The sequence below is a fragment of the Papio anubis genome, chromosome 9, assembly GCF_008728515.1.
Source record: "Papio anubis isolate 15944 chromosome 9, Panubis1.0, whole genome shotgun sequence".
In the NCBI taxonomy this organism is placed as follows: domain Eukaryota; kingdom Metazoa; phylum Chordata; class Mammalia; order Primates; family Cercopithecidae; genus Papio; species Papio anubis.
Window position 1 is genome coordinate 83,893,807 of NC_044984.1, and position 21,287 is coordinate 83,915,093.

Here is a 21,287-nt window from a genome sequence, read left to right on the forward strand (position 1 = left end):
TCATATGTAATAAACTCAGGACACTACTTCAGTTCTGTGTATCATGCTGCAAACGAGATATACAAAAGCAAATAAGATACAATCCCTTCTCTCAAAGAATCACATAGTAGGGAAGACAGCATTAATAATACACAGACACAGAGGACTTTTACATATTATTTATTCATTAATGGTGGGTGGGGTGATTGCGTGGTCCATTCTGAGGAAAGGACATTTGAGCAGAGAGGTGAGTGAAATGGAGAGTGATCCTAGCTGAGACATGGAGAAAGAGTACTCTGAGCACAGGAATCCCTGTGCAAAAGCACCTAGAAGAATGAAGAATGGCAAGGAGGTCAGTGTTTCCCCAGTAGAAGCGAGAGAAGAGACCGGTAGGAGGGAAACCGAAAAGGGGGCAGATGGAGGAGGAAAAGCCATGGTGGGAGGTGTGTCTTCTTCTTCTTCTAAAGTGCAATGTGCCATTATCCTAAGTGAATTAATGAGGGAACAGAAAACCAAATACCATATGTTCTCACTTATAAGTGAGAACTGAACATTAGGTACACTGGACATAAAGACGACAACAATAGCCACTGGGGACTACTAGAAGAGGGAGGAAAGGAGTGGGGAAAGGTTTGAAAAACTATTGAGAACAATGCTCACTACCTGGGTGATGGGATCATGCAGTAAACCCATGTAACAAACCTGCACATGTACTCCTTGAATCTAAAATAAAAGCTACAATTATTAAAAGAAAAAAAAACCTGCGATGGGAAACTACTCTAGTTTTTGAGCAGGAGGAATTTCATGATCTGGTTTAAGAACACTGTCACTTTGACAATAAGGAAAGGATTTTTTTAAAAATTGTGTTCTCAAAGGAGGGTAATACATTATAAAAAGAAATAAAAAATAAAACAATTGTAGTGAGTCAACTGGATATTCATAAGGAAGAAAATTAACCTTGACTCCTATACTTTATACCACATACAAAAGTTAATTTCACGTAGAACATAGATCTAAATGTGGTACGCAAAGCAATAAGCTTTTAGAAGAGAACACAGAATATCTTCATGACCTTGGGGTAGGCAAAGACTGCTTTAAAAAGACATTAAAGTTAATAAGTATAGAGGAAAAGAATGATAATTTGTACTGTACAAAAATTAAGAAGTTTTGTTCACTGAGAGGTACCACTAACCAAGTAGGAAAGCAAGCCACTGAGTGGCAAAGAAGATATTTACAACACATATATCCAACACATAACAAAGTATGTATATACAGAATCAATAAAGAATGCTATAAATCAGCCAGGTACAGTGGCTCATGCCTGTAATCCCAGCAATTTGAGAGGCCAAGGTGAGAGGATCGCTTGAGGCCAGGAGTTTGAGACCAACCTGGGCAACATAATGAGATTCCATCTCTACAAATAAAATAAAATATAAAGAGAATGCTACAAATCAATAAGAAAAAGGCACACTACCCAACAACAACAACAACAAAAAATAGGCAAAGGATTAAACAAGCACTTTGCAAAAGAAGATACCCATATCGCCAATAAACATATGAAAAGGTTCTCAATTCCATTAGTCATCAGGAAAACGTAAATTAAAACCACAATGAGATATCCATGCGCACTCATCAGAATGATTACAATGAAAAAGATAAATAACACCAAATCTTGGTGAGGATGTAGAGTAACTGGAATGCTCATATACTACTAATGGTTATAACCACTTTGAAAATCTATTTTGAAATATCTATTGAAGCTGAATATATACTTAGTATTTGATTCAGCAATTCCACTCCTAGAACTATACCCACAGAAATTCTTATGTATGGTTAGCAAAAGACATGTACAATGTTTGTGGCAATACTATTCACAATAGATCAAAGCCAGAAGCCCAACTATCCAAGTAAAATGAATACATAAATTGCGATATATTCACGTTGTATACTTACTGTGTTAAATTTTACTTACATGAAGTTTAAGAAGAAGCAAAATTAACCTATGAAGTTAGAAGCAAATATAGTGATTATGTGGATGGCATGGAGGGAGGATAGTGGCTGGAAGGGAACACAAGAGGGGACTTCTGGAGCTACTGGTAATGTTATGTTTCTCACTCTGGGTTTTGGTTAAATAAGCAGGTCACATTCTAAAGATTCATCAAGCCGTACAGTTACATTATTTCTGCAATTTTTGGAACATATCAATGCTTCAATAAAACGTTTAGGAAAAAAAAGAAAACATCACTCTAGCTGTTGTGTGGAAAAGACACAAGGGGCAAGGGACAGATCTATTAGGAGGGTACTGCAATCATCCAGTCAGGAGAAAGCAGTGGTCTGGACTAGGCTGGGGGCCTTGGAAGGAGGAGAAAGAGTCAAAATCAAGATACACTGAAGAATCTATGAGGCATGCTAATGACTAGATGTGAGATAGAGAAAAAGAGAAGATGCTAGAATTTTGGCCTGGGCACCCAAGTGAGTTTTAGTGCCATTTAATGAGATGGGAAAGACCAGAAAGGGAGATCTGAAGTGATACAGGATGGGGTGGACATAGTAAATTTGAGATGCCAATTAGACATACAAGTGAAAATGTCAAGTAGGAAGATGCATATACCCCCTGGAGCCCAGGGAGAGGTTCTGACTCTACAGTGTGGTGGTTAAAAGAATACCCTGTAAAATTAGACTCACTGTGCTCAAATCCATGCTGTCACTTACTGCTGTGTGCCCTTGGGCAAGTTACTCAACCTCTCTGTGCCCAGGACACTTCATTTGCAAAACGAGGTGTTGAAAGTACTAAAGGAAATAGTACTTGCAATTTATGCCTGCCACATGAAAAATACTCAAATGTAGCTATTATTGCTAAAGTTTTCTCTGTTAGTTAGTAGTAGCTTAGAGAAAGTACTAAAGGCTGTAAACTGGATGGGATCACTGAGGAAATCAGTACAGATAAAGAAAAGGTTGAGGACACTTAACGTTCAGATAAGGAAGAGCAAAGGAAGGCGCCACAAACAAAGTAGGAAAGGGCAAGGACATTGTGGTGTCCAGGAAGAGAAGGAGCATTTCAAGAGGGTGACAAGTGTGTCAAATGAGGTTTAGTAAAATCAGGCCTGATCAGGACCTGCTACATAATTTGCAGGGCCTAGTGCAAAATGTAAACGTGAGGCTCTTATAGGAAAATAATTAAGAATTGCAGGACAATGATAGCATAGCATTAAACTAAGCATGGAGCCCTGTGCAACTGTGTAGGAGGTATGCCCACAAAGCTGGCCCTGGGCCCAAATGAGAGGACGTTCCAGCTGGGCTTCCTGGGCCAAGTAGGGGCTCAGAAAGCTGTGAAACTCACTAATTTCCTGCATCAGGACTTACTTTGGTCCTGGATGAATAATATTGAAGATATATGCTTAGAATATTCCTAACATCAGAATTAGTGCATGTGTTTTCTTCCCCAAGAAAGTGGGATCAAAGCCAGAAAGGCATGGACTCAGAAGAAAATAGGAGAGAGTTTATATATATCATAGAATATATATGACCCCCAAGGCCGTAGATCACTTCAGCCCAGAAGTTTGAGACCAGCTGGGCAATGTCTCGAAACCCTGTCTCTACAAAAAATACAAAAAAAATCAGCTGGGCGTGGTGACCTGCACCTATATTTCCAGCTACTCTCTGGGGGTGGGGGAGGCTGAGGTGGAGGCGGGAGACAGAGGCTGTACTGAGCCATGATTGCGCCACTGCACTCCAGCCTGCTTCAGACAGTGCAAGGCTCTGTCTCAAAAAAATTTAAAAAAAAAAAAAAAAAAAAAAAGCTATGAAAACCAACACTGAATTTCCCTCTTTACTTCCTTAACCTTCTGTGTTAGGAAAGAATTGTCCTACCAAACCCTAATACCATGATAATAAAATGTATTTGGTTATTGATGTCAGCGTTGTACTGTGTCAACGTGGAATTTGCTTTCATACATTTCCATTAAACCACACCCTATATAAACATTACCACATAATTTAAAATGTCAAAGCTTGTACCATTCATCTTCAACGGGTGTATTCTGAGATAAAATGTCAAAAGGGAGGAAATTAGTGGAAAACATTAACTAGTAATCTACCAATTTAAAATAAACTATTTATAATCTATAACAATAATCCATTGTTTCAAGAAATCTCTGTTGGCAGAAGAACAAAGCCCATGCTTACCTAGGTCATTGCTTTGTCTCTGGAGGTGACAACAAAGAATAACAAATGGAAAACATGTTTGCTGTGTGTCTATCACACAATGCTCAAACGGTCACCCGTTTTTGTGTCACCTTAAGTACCAATAACTTCCTTGAGTCAACCCAAGCTTTCTCACTCATTGATTTGACCAAAATCAGCTGCAGTTACTTAGAGGCTCTGTCTGGAACACTATTTTCTGAAAAGAAATGTTACTCTCTCCAGTTTTTTGTTTCTTACAAATTATCTTACTTATCTTTTCAGTTGGTAATATTTGTACCTCATACAGAATTCCAATATTACAGAATTCCAACATTACAAAATGGCATTTAATGAAATCTCTTTCTAGTCCTTGACAACCTGGTTCTCCTTCTAGAGGCAACCAGCATTACTAATTTCTTGGGAATCCTTTGCGCTTATTCAAATGTGTGTGTCTACTCTCATACGCTTTTTATACAAATGGTAGTATATTATATGCTTTCTGCATTTTGCCTCTCTGTCCTGCCTCCTCAGTCTACTTAGCATGACATATGCTGGAGATAATGTTTCGTTAATACCTAGAGCTGCCTCATTCCTTTTTCCTTCTTATTTTTGGTAAATTTTTATTTTGATAATTTTAATCTTACAGAAAAATTAGAGAGTTCTTAGGTTGCTCTTTGTCTTTATTGACCTTTATATTCTTGAAGACTATAAGCCTGTTATTTTGGTAGCATGCTTATTCATTTTATTAAAGATACAATTTTGACAAGAATATCACAAAAGTTATGTTGTGCCCTTAGCAGTGCATCATATTAGGGTGCACATGATGTCTCTTTGTCCTAATAGTGTTAACTTTGATTGCTTGGTTTAGGTGATCCTACCTCTACCACGTAAAGTTACTATTTTTTCCCTTTGGAATTAATAAGTAACTTGTGGCATAATATGGTTTGGCTGTGTCCCCACCGAAAATCTCACCTTGAATTGTAATTTGAATTATAATCCCGTGTGTTGGGGGAGGGACCTCGGGGGAGGTGATTAGATCATGGGGGTGGTTCTCATGATAGTGAGTGATTTCTCACAGATCTGATGGTTTCATAAGGAGCTTCCCCACTTTTGCTCTGCACTTCTCTCTCCCGCTGCCATGTGAAGACGGACATGTGAAGATGGACGTGTTTGTTTCCCCTTAGGCCATGATTGTAAATTTCCTGAGGACTACCCAGCCATGTGGAACTGTGTGTCAATTAAACCTTTCTCCTTTATAAATTACCCAGTCTTAGGCAGTTCTTTATAGAAGTGTGTGAACAGACTAATACATGGAGAGATAAGACTATATAAATATTGTCTTCCTCACCAAACTATCACACACTAACTTTAGCATCCTTTCATAATTTTCTAACCCATCATTCTATGATTTACTACTTAATTAACGTTTAATTAGTAAGTTAATGAATTAATATTTTAAAAATGTATTTACTGTTGTAAGGAAGAACCATCCATTTTCCTCCATTTATCTGTTTACTCATTTACTTATTTTTATCAGTGTGAATGTATAGATTATTTAATTCAACAGGTTATAATCCATAACTGTCATTTATTTTGACTCTCAAAGTGTTCCAGATTTGGCAAATGAAAGCCCCTTTAAAAGCTGCCCTCTGCGTCCTTTTGATATATTTCCATTCTTCAAATACTCCCTTATTTTCTAGAATTACAAGATGTTCTAAGACGTACTTCTCCTGCTCCAGCCCTGAAATGGGCCTTTTCTTTCCTCCCCAAAAAGCTCTGATTTCTTTTAACAGATAATGGTATTTAGAAACCAATATCTGGGCACAATGTTTGCTCATTGCTACTGGTGTGTCAGTGAACAGAGCTAAGGAATAAGACTGAAATCACAACGGGCAGAACTAAGAAATTAGCTACAAATAGAGAGCTATTATCTATCTATATGTAGGTATGTCAATTGATATAGATATTAAAAACCATGAGTTTTAATCTAACACCACAGAATACATTCTTGCTCTCCCTTTTCCCATATTTGTGACACTCTTTTCCCACAATAAGAAACCTGGCTCCCATGCTCAATATATCTTTGCTCAATCCTAAAATACAAACAGTAGTTTCAGAATCATGAAACCACACCACTGCAAAAGAAATCCCACTAACAAGAGTTCAGGATTCAGTTTTGGTTTTTTTGAGACAGAGTCTCGCTCTGTTGCTCAGGCTGGAGTGCAGTGGTGCAATCGTGGCTCACTACAACCTCTGTCTCCTGGGTTCAAGGAATTCTCGTGCCTCAGCCTCCCAAGTAGCTGGGATTACAAGTGTGCACTACCACAGTCAGCTAAATTGTTTTGTATTTTTAGTAGAAACAGGGTTTCAGCATGTTGTCCAGGCTGGTCTCGAACTCCTGGCCTCAAGTGATCTGCCTGCCTTGGCCCCTCAAAATGCTGGATTTACAAGTGTGAGCCACCACACCCAGCCTGTTTTGTTTTTTTAACTGGGAGGCAATTAAATTGTAGGTGGCTCCTTTTTGGTCTCGCACACTTCCTTTTGCTCTTTGGTAGCATGGTCCTACTTGAGCTTGGAAATAAGTCCTAGGGTGTGGCCGTTTCTTTCAGGTGTAGTCCTGATTCCTAAAGACCTGGCCTTTCTGGTGTCTCAACTCAGTGTCTGAAGTGCTCAGAGAGACTTCGTCTTTGTTGAAGCTAGAGACCTAGACATCCAGCCCTGCATGGTCATTAGTATCATCATTCAGCTTCAGTTCAGCAGTGAGAGATCCCTGGTAGTCGCACAGTTTCCCACTCTGCACACCCTGAGCTCAACCAGGCTGTTACTCGGAGGCTGCTCTACCTCTCTGCTGTGCAGCCGGAAAAATGCTCCCAGGAAGAAAGTCAAGGAGATCATCACCTTGCATGTTTTCTTTCTTGTAAAGATCATAGTTTTTGCACTCTCTATAGGTCAATGCCTGAAAACAGCTAATTCACATATATTTTGTCCAGTTTTACAATTACTAGGTTGGTGCAAGATTGCGGTTTTTGCTATTGATATTTTCAGCTATCAATTACTTTCGTCACTGGAGGCAGAAATATGTTTTTATTCTTTTTTATATTGATATGGAGTCTCATTCTGTCGCCCAGGCTGGAGTACAGTGGCAGAATCTCGGCTCACTGCGGCCTTTGCCTCCTAGGTTCAAGCAATTCTCCTGCCTCAGCCTCTCAAGTAGCTGGGACTACAGGCACGCACCACCACCCTGGCTAAATTTTTTTTTTGTATTTAGTAGAGACAGGGTTTCACCATGTTGGCCAAGCTGGTCTCGAACTCCTGGCCTCAGGTGATCCGCCTACCTTGGCCCTCCAAAGTGCTGGGATACAGGCGTGAGCAACCATGCCTGGCCAAATAGTACATATTTTAGATAACTTTGTACATTTGAAATATATTCCCTCTCAGGCCTTTTCATTCCATATTCAGAATAATCCTGATTGGCCAGGTGCAGTGGCTCACGCCTGTAATCCCAGCACTTTGGGAGGCTGAGACCGGTGGATCACCTGAGGTCAGGAGTTTGAGATCAGCCTGGACAACATGGTGAAACCCCATCTCTATTAAAAACGCAAAAAAGTTAGCCAGGCACTGTGCTGCACGCCTGTAATCCCAGTTACTCGGGAGGCTGAGGCAGGGGAATCGCTTGAACCCAGGAGGCAGAGGTTGCAATGAGCTGAGATTGTGCCACTGTACTGCAGCCTGGGCAACAAAGTGAGACTCTGTCTCAAAAAAAAAAAAAAAAAAAAAAAAAAAAATTCCTGATAATTCAGATTAGCTTCATATAGAAATCCTTGGATTTTTCATTATTTCAAAAGTCCTTCTCTATATTTGCTACCTCCATTATGTCCTACTATAAAGTCCATTACTGAAAATAAACTCAGCTTTCTAGTTTCACATGGTGCCATGACTTTGTACTTTATGCTGCATTTCCAGGTTCATGCTTGCCTTTGGGTCACAAAAGAAACACCACACTGCTTTATTTAGGGGAAAAATAGGGAAATCTTCTAAAGAAATCTATGAGAATGAGTTCCTTTATAAGTATTTTTAAGAAATGAAAAATAAAAGGCAATCCCCAGACATACATCTATAAACCTAGATGGGGCCTGGCACAATGGCTCACTGTACTCCCAGCACTTTGGGAGGCCAAAGCCGGTGAATCACTTGAGGCCAGGAATTTGAGACCAGCCTGGCCAATATGGTGAAACCCTGTCTCTACTAAAAATACAAAAAATTATCTGGGCGTGGTGGCACGCACCTATAGTCCTAGCTACTTGGGAGGCTGAGGCATGAGAATCACTTGAACCCAGGAGATAGGGGCTGTAGTGAGCTGAGATCGCACCACTGCACTCCAGCCTGGGTGACAGAGTGAGACTGTCTCAAAACAACAATAAACCTAGATGGAAGTGAGGGAAACGGTTGTACAATAAAAAGACAATATTCCAATCTTGACTAGACAAACTTTAATACTGTAATACGGTCAGAAGTAGTTTGTACCATGCAAGCACTGCATAATAATATAATTAAGTGACAGCACTAACTTAAAATCCCTTTGCCTTGAATAAGGAAATAACTAAGCATATTTGCTTTCTAGCTGATACTAAGTAATTAGCTTGCTAGTATAAGCTGGGTCTAAAGGAGCTGTGGGTGCTTTAAAAAGTAATCTTTAGTAATGACAAGCCGAAGAAATTGAATTTAATTTATTCAAATTTCATGTCTTTGAAGACTAGCAATAACAACGGAAACCTTTACTGAATTTGTACTATGGGTCTAGTATTTTTCAATACTGCGCAAGTCTCAAGCCCAGGCATGGTGGCTCATGCCTGTAATCCCAGTGCTTTGAGAGGCCAAGGCAGAAGGACTATGTTAGGCCAGGAGTTCAAGACCAGCCTGAGCAATATAGCGAGACCCCATCTCTACAAATAATTTAAAAAATTACCTGGGCTTGGTGGTGCATACCTGTAGTCCCAGCAACTCCAGAGGCTGAGGGAGGCAGGCGGCTGGAGCCCAGGAGGTCAAGGCTGCAGTGTGCTGTGACTGCATCACTGTACTCCAGACTAGGCACCTTTATAAGTATTATTTTATTTAATCCTAACAACAAGGCAGATAAATATCATTATCTCTATTTTACAGAAGAGGAAATGAGGCTTAGTGAGGTTAGGTAACTGGTCAAGGTAACATAGATGAAAAGTGAAAAGAGCTCAACTTTTAACCCACTTCTACAAGACTCCAAAGCCTAGGCTTTTAACCAATAAACCAGTGCTTCTCAAAGCAAGGGAATTTATGAATTATCTCCATCAGAGTTACTGGGGTCCTTGTTAAAAATACGTATTTCTAGTAAATTACACATTATTTGGGGTGAGACCTGGGAATATAAATTTTTGACAAGTTTCTCACTGAATTCTGATGCACACTGAAATTTGAGAAACAATGTACTCTGTTACTACCTCTCAGTGTTACACTAAATTAGCTTTTGTAATTTTTCAGCTTTTGTAGGTTTAGTAATTTTTTAAGCTATAATAGGAGAAGCTCCACAAAGTACCACATAGGCTGCCATCAAGAACTTGAAAAAAAAAAATCTTTGGCAAACTTTTATTATGGTTTCACTGCAGGGAAAGTAACTAAAAAGTTTCGAATTTCAGTTTGCTTCTATTCAGTCAAAAAAGGAAAGATTACCTTGTTCTTTACTATCATTTGTCCTACAAGCAAACCACATGTTACAGAAGGATTTAATCAATGACAGGATAACCTTGAAGGACAAAGTGGGGGAAGTAACAACTTCAATGTTAAAATTATGCAGTTTTCAACAGAAACTTCTAAAGTACAGGTCAGATTCTGCAAACCATGTGAAAATACTTTTAAAGGCTTTTACTGTTCGTTTAAATGTGAATGTGGCCCTCTGGGAAAGGGATGACTGGCCTAACGGAAAAGGGTATGGTTCTGGAATAAGACTCAAACCAGACTCTATTAGGCTAGAGGTCCCTAACCCCCAGGCTGCAAACTGGTACTGGTCCGTGGCCTATTAGGAACTGGGTTGCACAGCAGGAGGTGAGCGGCAGGCAAGCAAGCATTAAGGCCTGAGCTCCACCTCCAGTGAGATCAGCAGCGGCATTAGATTCTCATAGAAGTGTGAACCCTACTGTGAAAATTGTCTTCCATGAAGCCAGTCCCTGGTGCCAAAAAGATTGGGGACAACTGTTAGGCTCTGCTGCCTACTAGCTTTATAGTTTTGGGCAAGTTACTGAAATTTCAGCTTCTGCAACCATAAAAGGGGATGATAACACTTCAAAGGCTATTTTGTTTTCTCTCATCCTCTTCCTTCTCATCACCTTTCCACCCATCCTGTGAAACCTAAGAGCCCCTATAATATGGTTTGGACTTATGACCCCACCCAAATCTCATATTGAATTGTAATCCCCAGTGTTGGAGGAGGGGCCTGGCGGGACGTGATTGGATCATAGGGGCAGATTTCCCACTTGCTGTTTTTGTGATAGTGAGTGAGTTCTCACAAGATCTGGTTGTTTAAAAGTGTATAGCACCTCCCCTTCTCTCTCTTCCTCCAGCTCCGGCCATGTAAGATGTGCCTGCTTCTCCTTCGCCTACCGCCATGATTGTTAAATTTCCTGAGGCCTCCCCAGCCATGTTTCCTGTATAGCCTGCAGAACTGAGTCAATTAAACCTCTTTTCTTTGTAAATTACTCAGTTTCAGGTTTTTTTTTTTTTTTTTTAAGATGGAGTCTCACTCTGTCATCCAGGCTGGAGTGCAGTGGCACGATCTCAGCTCATTGCAGCCTTTGCCTCCCGGGTTCAAGCAATTCTCCTGCGTCAGTCTCCCGAGTAGCTGGGACTACAGGCGCGTGCCACCACACCTGGCTAATTTTTTATTTTTAGTAAAGACAGGGTTTCACCATGTTGGCCAGGCTAGTCTCGAACTCCTGACTTCAGGTGATCTGCCTCGGCCTCCCAAAGTGCTGGGATTACAGGCATGAGGCACTGCACCTGGCCTCAGGTATTTCTTTATTGCAGTGGGAGAACAGACTAGTATATCCTACCTTCTAAGAGTCTACTAAGAAAAAATCCACTATGCTTCAGGTCCTGCTTCCTCTAATTATGACCAGAAGTTGAAGCCTCAAGCCTCTCTGGTCATCAATCATTGTGTAAACTTTCACTCCCATAATGCTATGGATATCCCCTTAAGCTGACCCTGGTACCCATGCCTTCTCTCCTCAAAATTTACCACTGGGCCACAACACCCACTAGATGATGCCTCTTGTATTCACATCCTCCTCTCTGTAAGTCCCTCTTCCTCCTTAAGTACTTAAACCTTGACTCTGCTTGTGGACACCAAGTTTCCTGTCACCTTTCAAGCAGCAATCATTTTCTCTTTCACGTGTCACCTACTTCAGTCACAGTCTTGCTTTCCATTTCAACTCTGAGCACTATGAATTAACTCAACAGATACATGACCCCAGCAATATGTAAGGCATTGTGGCAAAAGCAGGGAGTCCTAAGTGACAAAGCAGACAGAAATCTCTAATTGAGGAGCTCAAATTCAAGTGGAAATGCAGACAAACGTATCATTTAATTAATTTATTTATTTATATTAATTTTTTGAAGATAGGGGTCCTGCTATGTTCCCCAGGCTGGTCTCAAACTCCTGGGCTCAAGGTATCCCTCCTGCCTCAGCCCCTTGAGTAGCTGGGACTACAGGCATGCACCACTGTGCTTGGCTTTGTATCATTTTAAATTGTGCTAAGAGGTATGAAAGATAAAGCAGGAAGCTTTATTTTGTGTGGAGGTGGAATCTTAAGTTAGATAGAATGATCGGGGGCATTTTAAGTGGAGGTGTGAAGGACAGGGAGTCAGCCAAATAAAGGGTGAGGTGGTGAAGAACATTTCAGACCAAGGGGAAAATAGGGCTTCTCCAAAGACCTTTTTTCTCCTGCCTCCTCAGCAGCTCATTCTAAAAATCTTGTCACCAGCAGAACATGAACACTTCTCAAATCTCTGATTGCAACCCACCAGGACAACTTGCTTTCCTTATGACTCACTCACTTCCATCTCATCCAGAACTCCAAGACCCATGTTCTCATCCAGACCCATGTTCTCCATTGAGGCTCTCTTCTCACCATCTTCACTTCACTAACCAATGTATAACCTTCGTTTCTCTCCTTATTCAATTATAATCCCCCTCATACACGTAACGTTCAATCCCTTGACTCTCCCTCCTTCCTTCAAATTCCCCTGGCAAAAATCCCAAGCACTCTGCCTTTTCTGAGATCGTAATTATACCAGTGAGAATTGCTGGTCACCCCAACCCCCAAACAGATTGGAAACACTATACATTTATGATAACTAAGTTTATATGAGTCTTATATACTCCAAAGCAGTGCATGATTCTCTATTAGTTTCTTCCTCCACTCTCTCTAATGACAATTTAATATTGTCTCTATCTTCAACATTTCTACCCCACTCCTAACCTTGGCTTTCATGATAACCCTACTATAATGGCTTTCCCTCCTATCTTTCTGATTATTCTTTCTTAGGTTATTTTGCTATCTCCTCTTCTGATCTACAGGTTGGATATCTTCAATATTCAGACATGGGGTATTTGTTCTCATTGCTCTACATTCTTCCCAGGTGATCTCACTCATTCCCATGACTCTAAATACCATTTGTATGCTAATAATTCCCAAATTTCTGTCTTGCCCAGACCATCACAGTAATTTGAAGACCACCATCCTAATTTGAACCACTATCATCTGCTGGTATTACTAAAATCTCGCTAAGTGATTTCCCTACTAATAGTACAATCTCTGTATAGTAGCCAGAGTGGTCTTTTTGAGGTACAAATCATGTTATTCCCTTACTAATCCCTCCAACAATTTCAACAATTTCCACCACTCTCAGAACAAAATCCTAAAACATGTCAAGTTTCCTGTAGCTGCTGTAACAAATTACCACAAACCTGGAGGCATAAAACAACAGAAATTTGTTATCTCACAGTTCCAGAAACCAGAAGCCTGAAATCACGGTGTTGACCGGGCCACACTCTCTCCAAAGGCTCTAGAGGATATCTCATTCCCTCCCTCTCCCAGCTCCTGGTGTCTCTAGGCACTCATTGGCTTGTTGCTGTGTCACTCCAATCTCTGCCTCTGGCTTCACATGGCCTCCTCTTATCTCCTCAGTATGTTTTTTACAAGGACACGTCACTGGATTTAGGGCCCACACAGATAATTCAGGATGATCTCATAATCATTAAGATCCTTTGCAGACTTACATCTACAAAGACTTTTTTCCCCCCAAATAAGGTCACATCACAGGTTCCAAGGACTATGACATGGACACATCTTTTGGAGGGTCACCATTTAAACCCACTATAGCTTCAAGGCCCTACCGAAGCTGTCTCTGCCTCCCCCTGCAGCTTCATCTCTCTGTTTACCAGGTTCTACCCATTCTGGCATTCTTACACTTTCTTGATCTAGGACAGCTCTTTCCCAGCCTTGGTCTTTGCCTATGCTATTCTCCTTTTAGTCTTTACCTAGCTAACTTCTCCTCTGGTCTTCAGTTAAATCTAACTTTCACAGGGAAGTATTCCTTGACCCCATAAATTTAAGGATGTCTCCACTGTTATCCTCCCTTTAAAAAGCACTCTATGGCTGGATACAGTGGCTCACACCTATAATCCCAGCACTTTGGGAGACTGAGGTGGGTGGATCACTTGAGGTCAGGAGTTCGAGACCAGCCTGGTCAACATGGTGAAACCCCATTTCTACTAAAAATACAAAAATTAGCTGGGCATTGTGGCATGCACCTGTAGTCTCAGCTACTTGGGAGGCTGAGGCACGAGAATCGCTTGAACTTGGGAGACAGAGGTTGAAGTCAGCCGAGATCATGCCACTGCACTCCAGCCTAGGTGACAGAGTAAGACTTGGTCTCAAAAAAAAAAAAAAAAACAAACAAAAACAAAAACAGCAGCATACTATTCCTTTCCTTCACAGCTTTGACTACTTTCCTTTGTTGCATCAAGTTGTACTGACAAATGGATTTGTGTTTACTTGTTAACATTTGTCTCCACCACTGGACCATGAACTCTTCATACCATCTCATGAAGCACATCTGCTTTCTTCCCCTCTTTATGTAAACCCAGAGCATAAAATGGCATCTGGCATACAGTAGCTTTAACTAAATAAGGGAGTAGTAAATAAATAGACTGCCTCCTCTTCCCCTTTTGAACAGGATTAGATAAATGCAAATAGACAGATTAGAATGGTGACCAGACACCCAAAGACACTGCTGGCCTGCAGTAGATATCACTCCTAGCCCAGCCTGGAAGATTGATAAAGCTTGGCACAAATTAAAAAGTGGTATCCCAAAAATTATTAAGTTAGAAGTACTTCTCCAATTTTCTTTTCTTTTTTTTTTTAAACATGACACAGCCTCAGGAGGTCCTGAAGACATGTGCCCTCTAATTTTCATTTCTGCTGTGGACAACTATACAACTCAGGAACTTGTTTCACCTTTTACAGTAATCTGCACCTCCTGTCCAAAAGGATTTATTGAAGTTTCTCTGAAATTTTAGGAAAACCTCCCACATAAACTTATTTCCAAGCCCCACCTAACACTAAGCAGACTGATTCATTCATATATATAACTTTCTTAATTCTGCAAATTACAAAATGATTCAAGTATTATTAAATACTAAATCCTACTAGCCTGTTCTAAAGTCTAGCGTGCACAGAGGCATGCAAAGAGGTCTAGCATGCAAAGAGAAATCTTTTCTGAGACATCCGAAATTCTCCAGCCTGCTTTTTTACCTGAGGTATTTTTTAAAAACTGAGATATTATTTAAATACCATAAAATTTAGCCTTTTAAAGTACACCAGTGTTTTGCCCAACATTTGCACTTTTATCACTAATTCCAGAACATTCTCATAATCCCCTACCCCCGCCACCTGCCAAAAATTCATCTCTGTTAGCATTCTCTATTCCTCCCTTTCCCAGACCCCGGCAAACACTAATGTACTGTCTCTATGGATTTTCCAGTCTTTTTTGTACTCGTGAACCTGAAACACAGAGAGATAAAAGTGATTTATACAGAGCTGCAAGTCACTTAGTAAGAGAGTAAGGTTAGAATACAAGTATTTGCAGGAACTTTTAAGTGTATAAAAATTAGTGAAAATATGTTTAGGTCACCTATATATATGCTAAATGCAGCTATAAGACCATCTGATGTTAGAGTCCTTACAATAGTCATTCTCAGGCAGTGTGTCTGGCCAGGGAGAGACAGGGGTATAGGGATTTAGGAATCACTAAAGAGGAAGAGACATGCCACTGGTGGAAGGGAATTGCATTTATGGACCAGGGAAATATGAGGATTTGTTGTTCAGAGGACAGACATTTTTCTTTTCCACCCAGGGTAGTGAAATTGGTGCTAATATGTCCAGGTGCCCATTGCTTCCTTTTATAGTGGCCCAAGTGGGCCCCAGAGATCCCTGATCATTTCTAGTTTGCTCATGAGTAGTTAATAAAATAATAGTACTAACACCCCTTCAGAATACTTGCTGATTAACTACACGTTGTAAAATAATATGGGAATTTTGACTTTTTAAATATCTACTGTCTGAATTTTCAAATAAGTAAAAGAACTGCAAGCTGAACTTACTTCCATTGCCATTATAAATATATACACAGGAGTACGTTCCCACAGGCTAAAATAATCACAATCTATTTGCAAAAATAATCAGGCGCACTTTTTATTTTATGTCTTAATCAACATTACAAATACAAAAGGAAAAAAGTCAGAAACAACTCATCACAGAGAAAAAAAATCATCATTCAGAAGAGATTAATCTGAACTTCAACATTCTTTGTGCTCATTTTAAAATTATTAAAACAGGAATTCAAAAGGACAAGCAAACAAAAACCAAGTATTTTATTAATTAAAATTGAGACCCTAAACCAACTAAGACCATACAACTTAAAAATAAGCTGTCTTCATCCTAGAAAAGTTTCATTTGCCATCATATAATGAATATGTAGGAACTTACTAATGGGTAAGTAAACAAATTTTCTTTTACAAACAAGTTATTTTGAGTGATAGAAATCCTCCTAGTAACTAGATTTTTTTTTTAATGACTAAAAACGCCTATTTAGATAGTCCATGTATCCATAGAGTTGGACACTAAAGTTGAACATTTAAAGTTGAAACTCCTTGTCTACCAAATATTTTCCTAAAACTGTTTTTAAGCATATACATTAACTTAAAAGGTCAACTCTTAATTGTCTACAACAAAAGAGAGCTTTGGTACTAATAAATTCAAATTAGGGCATCAGTTTTTTTAAATGTAGAATTACAGAGTATTTTTGGAATTAAATTGGAACGTGCCTAAATATGAAAATGTGACAGTCCCGTTTTTCTGTTATGCACTCATGAGGAATGAACAACCTAACTATACTGGATTATTGACATAAATAAAGCACCACTGTAAAATCTCTTCCTAAAAGATTGCTGGGTCACACCTAGCAATTTAGGGCAAAAAGTCAATAAAAAATTAAGGTACTTTATTTTTTAAAGCCTCATTTCCCTTTTGATAGGAGCATCAAGATACTAAAATAAAAATAATGTAGTAAGTACTTTCAAAATATAGCAATTTTAGTTATCCCATATAATAGGGGGCTAACAAGAAAACAAAAAAATAAAAAGAGAAAATTTTAAAATAAGTAAAAAATAAAAAAGTATTTTTAAAAAGCAGCCTGGGCAAGAGAAGTGGGTGGGTTTAGGAGAATCCCTTTTGAAAAACTCAGAGCATTATTATTAACCCTTCTTAAATTAAATGCAGGGTCAAGCATGCTGCATGTGGGATCTGGACAATTCGTTGATAAACTTTAAGGCTGCTAAATAACTTACAGAAACTATGAATGCATTTTCATTTTACGAGGCAAAAGAGAAAATATTCAAGATTGCATAGCAATTTTATTTTTTCAAATGGTTATCCTAAAGAATTTCCTTAATTCAGATTTTGCAAAATTCTTACTCTCCAAGTCATCAAGTAAACACTAAAAGCAACTTTACTCGTGAATACAGTGGACTCTTTATGAAGCATGCATTTTTCATAAATCTAGGCCAAAGTGTACTAATTGAGATTTAATTCTAAATTCATCCTGTGATTTCTGGATATAATATTGGTATAAAACCAGTAAAAATACTTCAAAAAAAAAAAGTGTTTACTTCCCGAATAATTTAGTTTTGGGAATATTTATATTCTTAGTCAAAATATTACTTTTAGAGTCTAAAGGTTTTAAAAACAAAATTGGTTCAACAATTATCAAAATGAAATGACTATAAACACTGACTAAAACTTCTTAACCCACAGAAGTAAACCACTTCAGGTGAGTTCCGCTCACTTAATTCTCTTTTTTTTTTTTTTTTTTTTTTTTTTGAGACAGAGTCTGGCTGTTGCCGAGGCTGGAGTGCAGTGGTGAGATCTCGGCTCCGCCTCCTGGGTTCACGCCATTCTCCTGCCTCAGCCTCCCGAGTAGCTGGGACTACAGGTGCCCACCACCACGCCCAGCTAATTTTTTGTATTTTTAGTAGAGACGGGGTTTCACCATGTTAGCCAGGAAGGTCTCGATCTCCTGACCACGTGATCCGCCCACCTTGGCCTCCCAAAGTGCTGGGATTACAGGTGTCAGCCACCGCGCCCGGCCTCAGCTCACTTAATTTTAAAAACCCATTTCTCTTCTCCAGCTTCACAACTGGATTGAACATTGCTCAACTGCTCAACAACATTACCTATGTCAAAAGTGAAAAAGATAAAAAGTATTGTAAAGATTGTACAGTGAGTGAATCTGGGAAGAATATACTGTATAATCAACATTTCAGAGCTGAAAGGGATATTTAAGATCCAATTCAGCACCCACATTTTACAGATGAGAAAACCAAGCCCAAACACATCAAATAACTTGACCAAAGTCACATTCCTCAGCTGAGCCATTCATTCATTCAGTCATTCATTCACCCATTTACTGAAAGGGGCACTTAAGTGCCAGGCTCGGTGCTAGAGACGGAAAGCAGCATTCACAACTGCCAAGGCAGTCTTTTTTCCTTGCATTTTAAAGATAAATTCTTAAATTTCCTGACCAGCAGAATTCGTAGGAGAGTTCCACAGCCTTGGCAGAACCTAGCCCACTTTCAGTTTCACACATTTTAATAAACATAGTTGGGTTTAACTTCAGAGAGGCCTCAATTGTGTTTACTTTAAATGATTAAGCATTAACAAAGGGAGGCATAGTATTCGGAATGAGTCCCTTTCTAGTACATTCATAACTTAAGGAAGTGCAATCAGAAAATGCCCTGCACACACAAACACGTTCACAGAGAGGACAGCTTACAAATCAAGAGGAATTTGAGGTATTAATATATAGATCAGTGAAGTCCAATAGCTCAAGTTTACAAAGTATGGAATGTAAATATCTCCCCATTTCATTTAGATATGGGTACGTCTGCATGTTAAAAAGGCCTCCAAACTCACACTCACAAATGCCCTCTTCCAATTACACGTATCTCTAAAACCAGGCCTTTTGCATTAAGCTCAATTTTCTTTCTTTTTGATTAGAAAAAAAAATTTAAAAATAAAATCTAAAATTTAATGTGCTGGCTGAAAAATTCAAATTCTATGTAATGAAAATAGCAATAGCTCCAACTGCACAGTTGTGAGTTTTGTTAAAAAATGGGATGTGCGGTGAACTTACCCATCAACATAAATCATACCTCATTTTACTTGGACCTTTACATTCTTTAAGTCTGGCACTTAAATGTCTCGTGTGTTTCAATTCACAGTCAACTTCTTTTAAGAAGAGACCATATTGACAAAGCTCTTATATAAAACAACCCATATAAGTAAGGCACTGTGAAATATTAAACAGCAGCACTCTGGGTACCCAGTTTCAGTGTGGTATACCAAAATGAACCCCAGCTTTCCAGTGCTCCACAGACGACTGCTAGGTGGCTTTTGATAAAAATAAAATACAATCTTCACTGAGGCCCTTCAGGCTCTTTGACTTTCTTGACGCTATTGTCAGCTCATGACGAAAGTGCTGTTGTGCTCTATTTCTCAAAACTCCAAATTTGATTTTTATCTAGAGCATCACAAGTTCTCATTTGTACATCAGGTCGGCCCTCCGGTGTCCGATAAGCACTAAGACACAGTCCTGACTGTGGGTGAAAAATAGTTCCATCTTCTTTAAAATGCCAAATAATGTTTGCTGGTACAAGGAACCCATCTTTGGGACAATTTTGCATTCCTACATAATTTTTTTGCTCAGGAACCTCTGCACATAACTCTGTCACAGAATTAAACCTTATTTCTTTGTTTGAAGTATATTCAAAGAATTGATTGCCTCCTTGACCATGGCATCCAAACAGTGAAAGGTTAGCACCTGTGGGGTTGTTGTCAGGAGAATTATAATCTAAACATTCAGAAGAGATCCCTTTACTGCGAATAGCCCCATGCCAGCCTGGCCTATCCTCTGGAACATGTAAATTAGGAAACACGTTTTTCAAATACCAGTCAAAGCTCTTGCATCTCAGCCGCTCTCGTAGTAATTTTCTTTCAGAAATATCACCATAAGCTTCTTTTCTTGCTGGAGGGTTTCTATTGTAGAAGTGCTCTTTGTACTCATCCATCCAAACTTCTGCTGCCCGAGCAGTATTCTGTAGGAAATTGGGGCGAGCATACGGTGCCCGCTTGGGGAACACATGGCCCACGTGGGAACACGGGTGGATCTCCAATTTGCCACCACACTGCCACACCCTAAAAGACAGCTCAAGGTTTTCACCTCCCCACACTTCCATTCCTGTGTCATATGTTCCAAGGTACTGAAAATATTTCTTGCTGACAGCAAACAGTCCTCCAGCCATGGTGGGTGATCTGATGGGGTCAATTCTTGATATCCGCCTGTCCCTTTCGTGTTTGGGGACAGAATGCCACTGAAATGTTAAACGCCAGTCAAACCCACCAATCATGGGCTCCCCTGTCTGCATATAGAATTCAAAAGTATTCCAATCAATTGTATCTATAACAGGACACACAATTGCTGTTTCATCTCTCCCAATCCTTTCCAAAAGCGGTTCCAGCCAACCGGAATTACACTCACAGTGACAATCCAGGAAAGTGAGGACGTCCCCAGTGGCGAAAGTGGCCCCAATCAGACGGGCCCTAACCAGCCCCTCTCGCTTATTGGTCCTAATCAAGCGTACTCTATCAAGATTGCTGATGTAAGTTTCAAGTTGCGTCTTCAAATAAACTCTGTCACTCAAGTCATCCACCAAGATGATCTCTTTCAAAAGGACCGCAGGAGAAGTTTCTAAAACACTGTGAATAGTACGGAGCAAAGTCGACCAGGCTTCATTATAGAAAGCAATGATAACAGAGGTGGTAGGAAGTGTCCTATAGTTGAACTTCTGGGACTTACACTCATACATTCTTTTATCCTCTATGTGTCGATGCAGGGAAATTCTGTCACTGAGGTAAATATTGATGGCATATCTCTCAATGAGTTCTTCTTGCTGCTTCAGTTCACCCTCGTTGAGTTGGAGTTTGCTGGCTTTCCCCCACTCCCCAGGTGCATGGGAATCTGCAGGGGGCTTCTTATAAAGCGGTCGAGACAAATCCTCTGTATTTTTCTGGAGGTCTGAGAGCCTTCTTGACCCCAGCTCCCTGGCACGGCCGGCTCCTGCGGAGGCATGAAAAGTGGAGACCAAGAGCTCCACGAAGATATAGGCCACTGTTAAAAACGCCAGCAGCAGGCAGCTCTTGCCTGCCCAAGTCCACCTCACCGCCATCCGGATTCTCAGGGCTGGGGCGCAGACGCAGCCACCCAGCCACCATGCAGGGGAAGGGCGGCGGAACCCACAGCTCGAGCTCAGGTACTTCCCGGCAGGTTCTTCCTTTCATGCAGGCGCTGGGCTTCTTTCCAGCCACCTGGGCTTTCCAGGGGTCACCTCAGCCCTCTCGGTCCTCGGCCTCCGGCACGGCCCAACTCCTCTCTCCCCACTTCCTCCTGCTCGGCTCACAACTTTTCACGAACTCTCCAGC

At 40.2% G+C, this 21,287-nt stretch overlaps 2 protein-coding genes across 9 annotated transcripts in view; both read right to left on the minus strand.

The window, feature by feature from the left end:
- POC1B (POC1 centriolar protein B) overlaps positions 1–21,287 on the minus strand; it is a 160,421-nt gene that overhangs the window by 133,201 nt on the left and 5,933 nt on the right. The gene's annotated exons all lie outside the window — the stretch shown is intronic.
- On the minus strand, positions 15,919–21,286 carry GALNT4 (polypeptide N-acetylgalactosaminyltransferase 4). The gene has a single exon (XM_003906937.5). The coding sequence runs from the start codon at positions 21,032–21,034 to the stop codon at positions 19,298–19,300; it is 1,737 nt and encodes a 578-aa protein (XP_003906986.1). The 5' UTR covers positions 21,035–21,286; the 3' UTR covers positions 15,919–19,297.

What these genes read in the sequence shown, in the direction of transcription:
- GALNT4 (XM_003906937.5), bottom strand. Translation starts at nt 21,034, where the DNA reads ATGGCGGTGAGGTGGACTTGGGCAGGCAAGAGCTGCCTGCTGCTGGCG.